Below are 12074 nucleotides of genomic sequence, written 5' to 3' on the forward strand. Positions count from 1 at the left end.
CAATTCTTTTCCAGGTATGTGTTGGAACTTGTGAGTTATTGAATTGTACACTATCCAGTAAATGTCAGCCGTGAACTTATTCAGAGCGGCTCCAGCAACCACAGTGTGACAGTGTGATAAAATCTCGTGTTTCTACCAAAGGGGACTGGTCACTGTCCAGCAGGTTCAGGAAGTACATGGCCGACACCATTGCCATAGGACACATTCTCCATGCGTGCATGAATATAATGAAAATAATGCAACCAGAACAGGATAACGGTGATACGAATGAGGAATTTTACTGTAAGGTACAGATTTCCAGTTTTGCATCTCTGCAAATGTCAATAAATATAAGTGGAATTTAAAGCTAATAAATTACAATAAATGTGAATAGGAATTTCAAATATACAAATATTATAAATCAAGTTGAGTTATTTTAAATCACAGATTGTAATCAGCTATATGTTCAGATTTTCATTTTGGATATGTTTGTTACAGTTCATATAGTAATGCTGATTTGATTGAAGAGAATATTGACGTTTATTATCTTACTTTTTGATGATAAACCGCAGTGTCCCTCTGCCCCCTCAACAATTACTATTGCTATCTCTCATTTTACTATGTAGACACAATAGCAGTGATTCACCCTAGATTATTTGCAACTTAGATCAGCCATACCTACCTAGTGATTCATCCAGATTATTTTTGCCACCTATTTAAACCTCCCAGGTTTATTCATAGGTATGTTGTTGCCTCTCTGTTCTCTCTTTCTTTTGCCTGAGCTACTGCGACATTGATGCACTGCAACCACTCTTCCGCATTCTTTGCGTCCTTTGCTTTGAAGATGTACGTTTTGTTATCTGTGAAGATTTCAAAGGCCCGAGGAAGACTGCGGTCCCTTCGCTTTTTATTGATGACCTTTACACTTTGCACTTTGCTCAGTTCAATTGGACAGTCATCCGGATCATCATTCTGAAAGACAAAAAGATGAACCACAATTGGCAGATCAGATGTGATGTTTTCAGAAATATTTATTATATTCATATGCCTATCTCATAGAGAACCATTTGAAATGGTATAACTTTTGGCTACCTCAACAGTTTATTGCTAGAATAACTTTTCCTTGGCATTATTTTAATGGTTGGAAATTATTTTAATTACCCACATAATTAAACCAAGACCATGTCAAATCATCACTTTATTCCTAACCACCTAGTTCAATTCAATATTCTTCAAAGGTGTTAGATAACAGGAATAAAGTGTCACCAGCACCTTTGCACTGGTTTTTAACCAGAAGTATCCTTCTTTCCTGTATTCAAAATTTAATATTATTAAGTAAAATTAACTGTAGGAATGATTGGAAGCCATTTTAGGCATGGCAATGAAATATCTTCATGTCTTCCAAATTAGAATTGTCAATGTGTGTAGAAGTTCCTGTAGTAATGTAACTGGAGTCTTTCTATAGTGATGTAGTTTGGAATGTGGCAGTGTTCATAATTCCTGTCAACATGGAGCTAATAACCCTTATTTGAAAAGTTCGCCAGAGACATACGATTTCCATCTAACAGCTGAAAAACAATTTTTTTTTGGTGTGGCTTTTTTGGGTTATTTTCTAACATAAAATCACAAGAGGGTTAAATATAGACTCCAAATTGATGCCGCCTAATTTTAATGATGACTAACATAAAAATGCTGATCAGTGAGTTGAGAAAAGCAGATTTCATATTTTAGGCTGATGTCCAATCATTGAAGAAATAGTTTATCTGACCAAGGGTTCTCCCTGACCCAATTGTTACTACCAATTGTAATATAGTTTTTCAGATCACCAGGAGCATAGTATTTAGCTTTCGTTCTAAAGTCGACTAGACTAGGATCTAAAAATATGCTGTCAGAAACTACTGTAAGTTGTAAGTTATAACTCAATATAGAGTTTGAGATAAATAATTCAAAGAGAATTTATTTCTGGATTACAGTACTTAGTTAAATAATTTAACCTTATGAATTATAAACATATACCTACTGGTTTTCCTTTACGAAAGAGAAGCTGATTCCCAGCCAAAGTGAAGTAATGAGTCTTCCATCTCTTTATAAATTTCCACCTCACTTGTTTTTCCTTGAGTTTGCCTTCAATGAATGGTTGGCCATCTTGATTTACAACTGTTAAAAGAATATTAAACATGGACAATCAGTTGTCAGTATTAAAAAAGTAAGAATAGTTATAATATCAATTGTATTACAAACCATTTTGAACCCCAATGCAGGATCTCCATTCAAAATGTCAGCCATTCTTCTGCCTTCATAGATTCTGCCTGACCTGCTGAGTTCATCCAGCACTTAGTTTTTTGTTCCAGAGTCCAGCATCTGCAGTCACTTCTGCTTCCACTTTGGCACAGGGATTGGACTAGGCAATGAATGAAGTATAACCATTCTTTGCACTTGCCACATGCTTTCCTTGAGCTTTAACACCAAAACTAACAGTTAGAGAGCTTGAGGAGTGCTGGACTCTCCTCTGGGGGATCATAGAAATCAATGCCATATTGTCCTATCCATTAAAATTAGTAAAACCTTATCAAATCGAAAAGAATTGGATATTAATTCCCCCAATATGGGTGTCTCTGTGGCATGCACAGATATTCAAAATATTTAAAACCTTTACCCTGGAGTGCAAGAATTGGAGACAGTGGTCTCAAAGCTGGTATTAGGAAGCAAGGTAGGAAAGCAACCCACTTCTAACAAACTGTTAGACAATTTAAATTTTGTTAATTGTAGGCATTCTCTGATTGAAATAGTTTTTGTTTTTGCTTTAATAGTTACCAGCTGCGTTGCTGAGCATCAAAACCCACTAATTTAAGGGAAGTGAATTCAGTTTTGAGAAGAAGTTGTGTTTTCCCACATGGCTATAGCACAGAAGGGGCAGCAATGCTTTCCCAAGGTGTTCCAGTTTTAGAAATGGGTTTACGTTGGTTAATAGGTCCCAACATGGATCTGAATAGATGACACCACTATCACTGGGTTGACTTTCAGACCACAAAGTTCTCATGCACAGAATTCTCCCGGATGGGAGATTAGGCCTCCCATCTTTAAATCGGAGCCAACCCAAACTATAGGATTAGAATGTTCCTTGGTCAATGACAATATCATTTTGTTAATCAGCATAATTTTCCCGTTTATAAGTGTTGTCACCATGTGACATCCACGATCATGTGTGTATTGTGCACATGTCCAGTAGAACCATGAAGAAAGCTGGACACTTTCAGAGCTCTGTTACCAAGACAATGCACAGTTCAGGATACTGCACACTGATCTCACAAGTATGCATGCTGTATTTTCACAGTGAATTTAAACTCCAAAGCACAAAATTTTGATCTCTAGATTTTCTGATCAAAGTTCCATTTTCATTTTCTTGCTGATCCATAAAACACAGTCTATGTTGTGCAAACCTGTTAAGTTGAAGTCCAAGTTGAACAGTTATTTAGTGTACAGGAATCAAAATGGTAAAAATTAATTTAGAATCTGAAAGGGAAATGATTTTTTCTGTCAAGTTTTTTCCAACAATTAAGTTATGAAGGAATGAAGCACTGTACTTGTACAAGTTCTTAAATATTGCAGGCTCTCTCTCATACTGATACTTTTTACACTATTAAAAGAATAGGCAGGCCCTAATTTATTGTTAAATGCTAATCTGTGATCAACTAACTACTAGACTTCAGCTTTAAACTGTGCACATAATCATCCAAAGTTGATCATTCTGCAATTATGATAAGCATTTTAGGTATTTTTAGGAAAAACCTGATGGGAGTTACAGTGCCTATAAAAAGTATTCATCACCCCTCCCCCCCTTGGACATTTTCATATTTTATTGGTCTTTTTACAGCATTGAATCACGGTGGATTTACTTTGGCTTTTTTTGGCACAGTCAACAGAAAGAGACTCTTCCGTGTTAAAATGGAAACAGATCTCTAAAAAGTGATCTGAATTAATTACAATTATAAAACACAAAATAATTGATGGCATAAATATTCACTCCCTTCAAGTCAGTATTTAGTCGATGCACCTTTGACAGCAATTACAGCCTTGAGTCTGTGTGGGTAGGTCTCCATCAGCTTTGCATAAATGGACACAGCAATCTTTTTCCCATTCTTCTTTACAAAACTGTTCAAGCTCTACATGGGGATTGTGAGGGAACAGCGCTTTACAACCCCAGCCACAAATTCTCAATTGGATTGAGGTTTGGACTCAGACTTGGTCTCTCCACGACATTAACTTTGTTGTTTTCAAGTCGTTCCTGTATAGGTTTGGCTTTATGCTTGGGGTCATTGCCTTGCTGGAAAACAAATCTTCTGAGTTGCAGATCTCTTGCAGACTGCATCAGGTTTTCCTCCAGGACCTCCCTGTGTTTTGCTACATTCACCCTCTGCGTTCACAAGGCTTCGAGGGCCTGCTGCTGTGAAACATACCCACAACATGATGCAGCTGCCATCATACTTCATGGTGGGGAAGGTGTGTTTTTGATAATGTGCGGTGTTTAGCTTACACCAAACTTAGTGTTTAGTCTGATGGTCAAAATGCTCAAGTTTTGATTTCATCACACCATCAATCCTTCTTCCAGCTGACTTCAGAATCTCCCACATGCCTTCTGGCAATCTCTAGCCAAGATTTCATGTGATTTGTTTTCAACATTGGCTTTCTCTTTTCCATTCTCCCATAAAACTGCGACTGGTGAACCCCAGCCAACAGTTGTATGCACAGTCTCTCCTATCCCAGTCACTGAGACTTGTAATTCCTCCAGAGCTGTCATAGATCTCTTGGTGGGCTCCCTCACTAGTCCCCTTCTTGCACAGTCACATAGTTTTTGAGGGCAGCCTGTTCTAGGCAGATTTACAGCTGTGCCATATTCTTTCCATTTCTTGATGATTGACTTAACTGTACTCCAAGGCATTTTCAATGACTCGGAAATTTTCCTGATCCGTCTCCTGACTTGTGCTTTTCAAAAACCTTTTTGTGGAGTTGCTTAGGGTGTTCTTTTGTCTTCATGGTGTAATTTTTGCCAGGATACTGACTCACCACCAGTTGGACCTTCCAGATACAGGTATATTTTTACTACAATCAATTGAAACACCTTGACTATACACTAGTGATCTCCATTTAACTAATTATGTGACTTCTAAAACCATTTGGCTGAACCAGTGGTAATTTGGTATGGTGTATTAAAGGGGGGGGGGGGGGGTTTAAATACTTGCGTAATCAATTACTTTGTGTTTTATTTTTGTAATTAATTTAGAACACTTTGTTGAGATGTTTCATTTTGATTTGAAAGTCTTTTTCTGTTGATCAATGTCAAAAAAGCCAAATTAAATCCACTGTGATTCAATGTTGTAAAACAATAAAACATGAAAACTTTCAAGGAGGGTGAATACTTTTTATAGGTATTACAATTACAGGCCTCTGAACAGTAGCCAGCATGTGGGCCTGGTTACAAATTAGAGTGGGAGATAGAAAAAGCATATCAAAAAGGCAACGTTATCTTATTCTTTCTTTTTTAATCTTTTTATTAATATCAACACGATAAGATTGATACATAATTATTGGGATTACAAAATTACAAAATTAAAATGAGCATAAACGGATACATAAGCAATAAGTACACTATAGTTAAGTCTTCCCAAATCATACATGATACAAATATAATATAAACAAGACAAAAAAAACTAGGTATATCAAGAGAAAAAAAAAGAAAAAAACTATAACCCCCCCCCAAAAAACAAGAACTAATCTACCAAATAACCACTCATTAATAGAAAAAAAGAGAAAAAAAACATGGGCTGTTTATAGTATTTAAGAAAAGACAAAAATACAATGGTGTCAGCAACTCCAATCCTCTCTACCTATATAAAATCTGGACCAAAAAACAAATAGGATTGGAACCGGGTCAAATTCCATCATGTGAAAATATTGAATGAATGGCCTCCAGGTCTTTTCAAATTTAATAGAAGGGCCAAAGATTGCAGTAATAGGATGAGGTTGTAAATCAATATTCAATACCATGGAAATAATATAAAAAATATCTTTCCAATATTTTTCCAAGGATGGACATGACCAAAACATATGAGTTAGAGAAGCTATCTCAGAATGACATCTATCACATATAAGAATGAATGTAGGAATAAAAACGAGCTAATTTATCCTTGGACGTATGAGCCCTGTGCATATGTTATTCATGAGATTTCAGTATGCAGATTGATTGGAAAAATCAAGTTGATACTGGATCCGAAAGAGGGAATATATGGAATACCTGTAAGGTGGCTTTTTGGAGCAGTTTGTGGTTGAGTTGAATTGACTTTATTACTTACATCCTTCATATACATGAGGCGTAAAAATCTTTACATTACGTCTCCATTTAAATATGCAATGTGCAACTTATAGTAATTTATAATAAATAGTATGTACACCAGGGCAGTCAATATAACATAGAAATACAATTGTATCAGCATGAATTAATCAGTCTGATGGCCTGGTGGAAGAAGTTGTCCCGGAGCCTGTTGCTCCTGGCTTTTATGCTGCGGTACCATTTCCCAGATGGAAGCAGCTGGAACAGTTTGTGGTTGGGGTGACTCGGGTCTCCAATGATCTTTCGGGCCCTTTTTATAACCTGTCTTTATAAATGTCCTGAATAGTTGTCAGTACGACAGGACACCAGTCGTTCAGACAAGTTACCTTGGTCCTTTTAGGCACAGGAACAATGGTGGATGTTTTGAAGCAGGAGGACACTCTTCACTGGTAGAGGGAGAGATTAAAAATGTCTGTAAACACACCTGCCAGTAGTGCCATGCACATTCTGAGTACCCGCTCTGGGATGCCACGTGGTCTCAAAGACTTGTGGCTGTCCACTCATTGGAAACACCTGCATAGTTCAGCCTCAGAGATGACCAAGCTGCTGGTCGCTTCAGGAGCTCTTCCTAGGGGCTTAGAGAATACGTACACAATGCTGGAAGAACTCAGCAGGTCAGGCAGCATCCGTGAGAAAAGAGTAGCCAATGTTTTGGGCCGAGACACTTCATCAGGAAGGGGCTTAGTGTGGGCAGCACCGAATTAAGCATAAAAAAGATTTAGCTTATCTGTGAGACAGGTAGCAATGTTAGATACTCCACTGCATTTAGCTTTGAAGTCTGCGATGGTGTGCAGACCTTGCTATAAGCTGTGTGTGTTGTTGGTGGAGAGTTGTGTCTGGATCTTGTCCCTGTATTGTCATTTCACTGCCTTGATGGCTTTACACAGATCGTAGCTGCATCTCTTGAGTTCACTGGCTTTGTAAGCTCTGTGTCGTGCAATAAGTGCTGCTCTCACGGAACTGTTATTCCAGGGTTTCTGGTTTGGATAGACCCTGACCGATTTCTGAGGGATTAGAGAGGTTTTAGAGAAGGTTCATGAGAATGATTCTGGGAATGAAAGGGTTATCATATGAACAGTGATGGAAGGCTCTGGGCTTGTACTTGCTGAAATTCAGAAGGAGGGGTGGGGGAAATCTCACTGAAACCCTTTGGATGTTGAAAGGCCTTGATAGAGTGGATGTGAAGGGGATGCTCCTTTGGTGGGTAGTCTAGTACCAAAGTGTACAGCCTCAAAATAGAGCTACATCCATCTAGAATAGAGATGAGGAGGAACTTCCTCAGCTGGAGGACAGTGAAACTGTGGAGTTCGTTGTCACAGGCAGATGTAGAGGCCAGGTCACTCAATGTATTTAAGGCAAGGCTGATAAGTTCTTTATCAGTCAAGCCGTGAAAGGTTACGGGGAGAAGACCGGAGAAAGGGGTTGAGAGGTAAATGGATTAGCTGTGATGAAATGGTGCAGCACACTCGATGGGCCAAATGGCCTATTTCTGCTCCTACGTTTTATATTCTTATTTTTGCTACAAAACCTAAGCCAACATGAACTAGGCTAGAAATAATTCATTTAGATTTATTTCAGTGTTTTGGAATACACAACATCAGATATATTTTAAGCATCAAAGCATAAGGAGGTCCTAATTAATTTGCTTTGTTACTTATCCTCAAACATACAGAAGCCAACAATCACTTAGTTGCAGCTTCCAAGAGGGTATATTACAATGGGGAGATTAAGCTTCTCAGACTATTAACTATTTGGAATATATGTTGTAATAAAAGAGATAGCAGGAAATTTATCATCTGTGGAAAAGATCTGAAATTCATTGTTATATCATTTCTACAAGAACTAACTACGGTTTGAGCACCCCTTATCCAAAATGCTTGGGGCCAGAAAGGTTGCATTTTGTATTTTAAATACTTGCGGCTGTACAATGAGCTAGCCTGGAGATGGGCCCTAAGTCTAAACACAAAATCCATTTTCATTACATATACAGCTTATACCTATACCTTAAGAGTTGTTTTATGTAATATTTTTAATATGTCTACGAAGGTTCTCAATCATTAGGTCATTGTATATCAAGCAGTTGTGAATCAAGGCAACTGGATTTGCTGTGTTGCCTAAAAGATGTTTCGCCACTCATCCGAGAGGCCTTTTCAGCTCTGATCCATAGCAGGTAGTTTTCCGGTTTATGAACTCTGTGTATTGTTTAAAGGTATGGCAATCACCTGAGGCTACGTCCACACTACACCGGATAAATCCGTAACCGAAGCTTTTTCTCTTCGTTTTTACCCTCCATCCACACTAAAACGGAGTTTTCGTCCCCCAAAACCGGAGGTTTTCAGGCAGGGTGGGTATTTTTGAAAACACTGCTCGGGCAGATCAGTGTGGACGGGGTAACTGGAGAAATCTGAAATCGCTATCAGACGATAGATCGCCATTTCATTGTTTTCTTGAACACAACCTAACAATTTCAGAACAGACGGCAACGAGACTGAAGCCAGAAGAGTTAGAAGTGTACTCACCAAAATCTTTGACCCATAACTTACTGAATAAATAAGTATACTCACATTGCCCTGTTTTCTGTCCTTGCTCGTGTGAAGGTGGTTTACCTATTTATGCAAGTACTTCTCTGACAATAGATGTGTAACAGCCTAATGTAACATTGTATGGAAATACAAGATAACACTGATGCAGACATGTTTTATACATTTAACAAGGTGCTTTATTAATACAACAGAGTTAGTCAATTTTTCAATGTTCGTCATCAGCCGGGTCATACAGTCCGTGAACTCCCTGTTGGTTGCCTCCATACGCTTCAGTGTTTGTTTTTTTTTTACTTCTAATTTTTCCTGCGTGAGCTGCCCGTGGTTTAAGTTTTTCTAGTTTGTAACTGAACAAACACGCACTGTCTTTTACGGCGAGATTCAACACCAAACATGTTGCTTGTTTGGGTAGATGTGTCCCACGCATGCGCAGTAGGCGGAGATTCGACAAAATCTTCATTTCAATGTGGATAGATATTTTTAAAAATGCATAGCGTGGACGCCTATCGTTCTTACGCAAAACCGCCATTTTCAAAATTATCCGGTCTAGTGTGGACAAAGCCTGAGAGTCATAGAGATAATGAGAAGGTCATTAGTCACATCAATGGAGGTGTGAAGTCCTGTGGAGATGCCAGAGTAGAGATGTTAGGACTCCATTGTAAGTAGCTGATTAGTGGTGTCATACCCTAACCCGGGGGTCGGCAACCTGCGGCTCCCGAGCCATTTGTGGCTCTTTCACCTCTGTGCTGCGGCTCCCTGTGGCTTTGGGAAATAATTGGTTAGTATTTAATTAAAATGTATTTTATGTTAGTTTGTTAGCTTTTGAAATGTAATTCTAAATTTGAAGATTATGGTGATCTTGTACAATCTAAGTGTGGCTGGCACATCCGAAACGGCTCACAATTAGCCAGCATTCCGGCTAAGGGAGATAGCCTACGGGGGTTTGTGAGTACGCGTCTTTTGCAGCATCTGCGTCCATGGGGGCTGGGTTGAGGGAGGCTTAAAAGCAAGGCTGTTTAGTTCGAATAAAGCTATCTTTGACTGCAGTTTACTGACACCGCTACAACGTGTTTTTATCGCTGGCTGTCCAGACGGAAGGTGCTGAAACGCTTTGTCGCGTGTCTGGAAGAAGTGAAAACTTTCCTGGGCAGCAAAGGGCTCACCTTTCCTGAGCTGGAACAGCCAGAGTGGCTGGAAAAGCTACACTTCATGGTAGACATGACAGCGCACCTGAACACGCTGAACACAGCTCTTCAGGGGAAAGGACGCACAGCCCTGCACATGTTGGAGGATGTTTTGGCATTCGAGCGCAAGTTGACGTTGCTTGCCAGAGATTTACAGAAAGGCACTTTGTCTCACTTCCCCAATTTGAGAGAGTTCAAACAAGGTCACGACATGATAATTTCGGAGTATTTACATTCTGCAATCATCGCAATGCAAACATCGTTTGGGAAACGCTTCTGTGAGTTCAGAGAGGTAAAAAACACATTATCCTTCCCGGTCACTCCCTTAAGCATCGATCCTTCCCTACTGAATACGACTGCATTGGCAGGTGTGAGTCAACCTGATCTTGAGATGGAACTGGCTGACATAGCCGACAAAGACATATGGGTGTCCAAGTTTAGACGCTTGACAGCAGACCTTGAAGATGTTGCCCGTCAGAAGGCCGTTCTTGCTCAGAAACACAAATGGAGTGATATTGAAAACCTTCTAAAACCGGACAAACTTGTGTTCGAAACATGGAATGCTATGCCCGACATTTATGTAAACATTAAAAAGTATGCGCTTTGAGTCCTGTCGATCTTTGGATCCACATATGTAAGTGAGCAGGTGTTCTCCAACATGAACTTTATTAAAAACAAACATCGCGCACGCCTCACAGATGACAGCTTGCGATCCTGTGTAAAGATGAAGGTGACGTCATACAGCCCTGATGTGCAGACGCTGTGCGCTGAGGTCCAGGAGCAGAAATCCCATTAACCAAGTATGATAAATATTTTAATTGCCTATTATTTTATGTATATTCATATTTTTTCATTGTTCAGTGAAATAGTCCTTTTATTTTTCAGGCTGACAGCTGGCTGATGTTATTTTTGGTTTGCTGCTGGCGGGAAATTTAAGTTCGGCGTTTTTCATAAATACAAGAAGGACTCAAATAGACATTGAGTATTTTACTTAAAAGTAACTTTCAACCCAACGTCTTTTTTTCGGAGTTCAAAATGTTTTTGTTGCATGCAGAAATGTAATTTCGTTTTCTCTGCAGGAGTTCATCAATTTCATAAATGCAACACATTATAGTTTGTTTATACATAGCATAAAGGCAAAACAAAACGTTGTATGCAGTGTTATTTCATTTTAAATGTCAAACGGGTTTTGCGGCTCCCAGTGTTTTCTTTTCTGTGGGAAACGGGTCCAAGTGGCTCTTTCAGTGGTAAAGGTTGCTGACCCCTGTCCCTCTGCTGAGGGATGGGTTTTCCAGTTTGACAAAGATGTTGTCTTTATCCCCCCTTTCAAGCCACCTGTCCTCCCTGTCCAAAATGTGCACATTGTTAACTATTTTGAATAATTTTGTGCATGAAACAATAATGTGTACATTGACCCATTAGAAGGTAAGCTATCAATATTTCTGCCGCCTAGTTGGTCAGTCAGTGGCTGTTTGGCATCACTGTTGTTCCCGATTCTGAATCTGTGCTACTGGTAAGCATTCTTTGTTTTACACTTGTTAATTACACATATGTACTTATGGTAAAAATTATTACATACCATTAATATAATGAAAATATAATGAGTGCAGGGTAACAGAGGCAGCACAACAGCATCAGAGAATACCTGAATCAACTGTTGAACAATAAACAATGGCAGGCTTTGAGTCTCCACTTACAATACTGTGTTTTAATTAAATGATTATAGAACACTGTATTTTACTTTTCTTTAGTTTTATGTAAGGTATAAAACCAAAAGTTTGAATTTAATTCCAGATAAATGTAATGAAAAACGTGCAAAAAGTCAACAGTTTATTTTTAATGCTATAATGATGCTGGCCATATAATGCTCAAACATAGGATTCTAGGTGGAAATGAATTTTACATTTCATGCAATAATAATATGTGTTGTAATTACCAAAAAACGAGATGATCTTCATTTACAAAAGGAGATGAATGCAGCTC

At 38.7% G+C, this 12074-nt stretch overlaps 1 protein-coding gene across 6 annotated transcripts in view; it reads right to left on the minus strand.

Annotated features, from left to right (window-relative positions):
* Positions 1-253: 253 nt before the first annotated feature.
* The window catches only part of veph1 (ventricular zone expressed PH domain-containing 1), a 238005-nt gene continuing 226184 nt past the window's right edge, over positions 254-12074 (minus strand). For 3 of the 6 annotated variants that reach the window (XM_059946577.1, XM_059946567.1, XM_059946587.1), the window contains exons 13-14: positions 2000-2136; positions 254-951 (exon numbers count right to left, since the gene is read on the minus strand). In XM_059946577.1, coding sequence (XP_059802560.1) covers positions 715-951; positions 2000-2136 — 374 coding nt within the window. In that variant the 3' untranslated portion in view covers positions 254-714. Of the gene's footprint in view, positions 952-1999; positions 2137-6896; positions 9528-12074 lie in introns of those variants that run through there. The other 3 variants (XM_059946621.1, XM_059946605.1, XM_059946596.1) reach the window with 3 other exon arrangements.

The sequence above is a fragment of the Hypanus sabinus genome, chromosome 2 (genome assembly GCF_030144855.1).
Source record: "Hypanus sabinus isolate sHypSab1 chromosome 2, sHypSab1.hap1, whole genome shotgun sequence".
NCBI classification, from domain to species: Eukaryota; Metazoa; Chordata; class Chondrichthyes; order Myliobatiformes; family Dasyatidae; genus Hypanus; species Hypanus sabinus.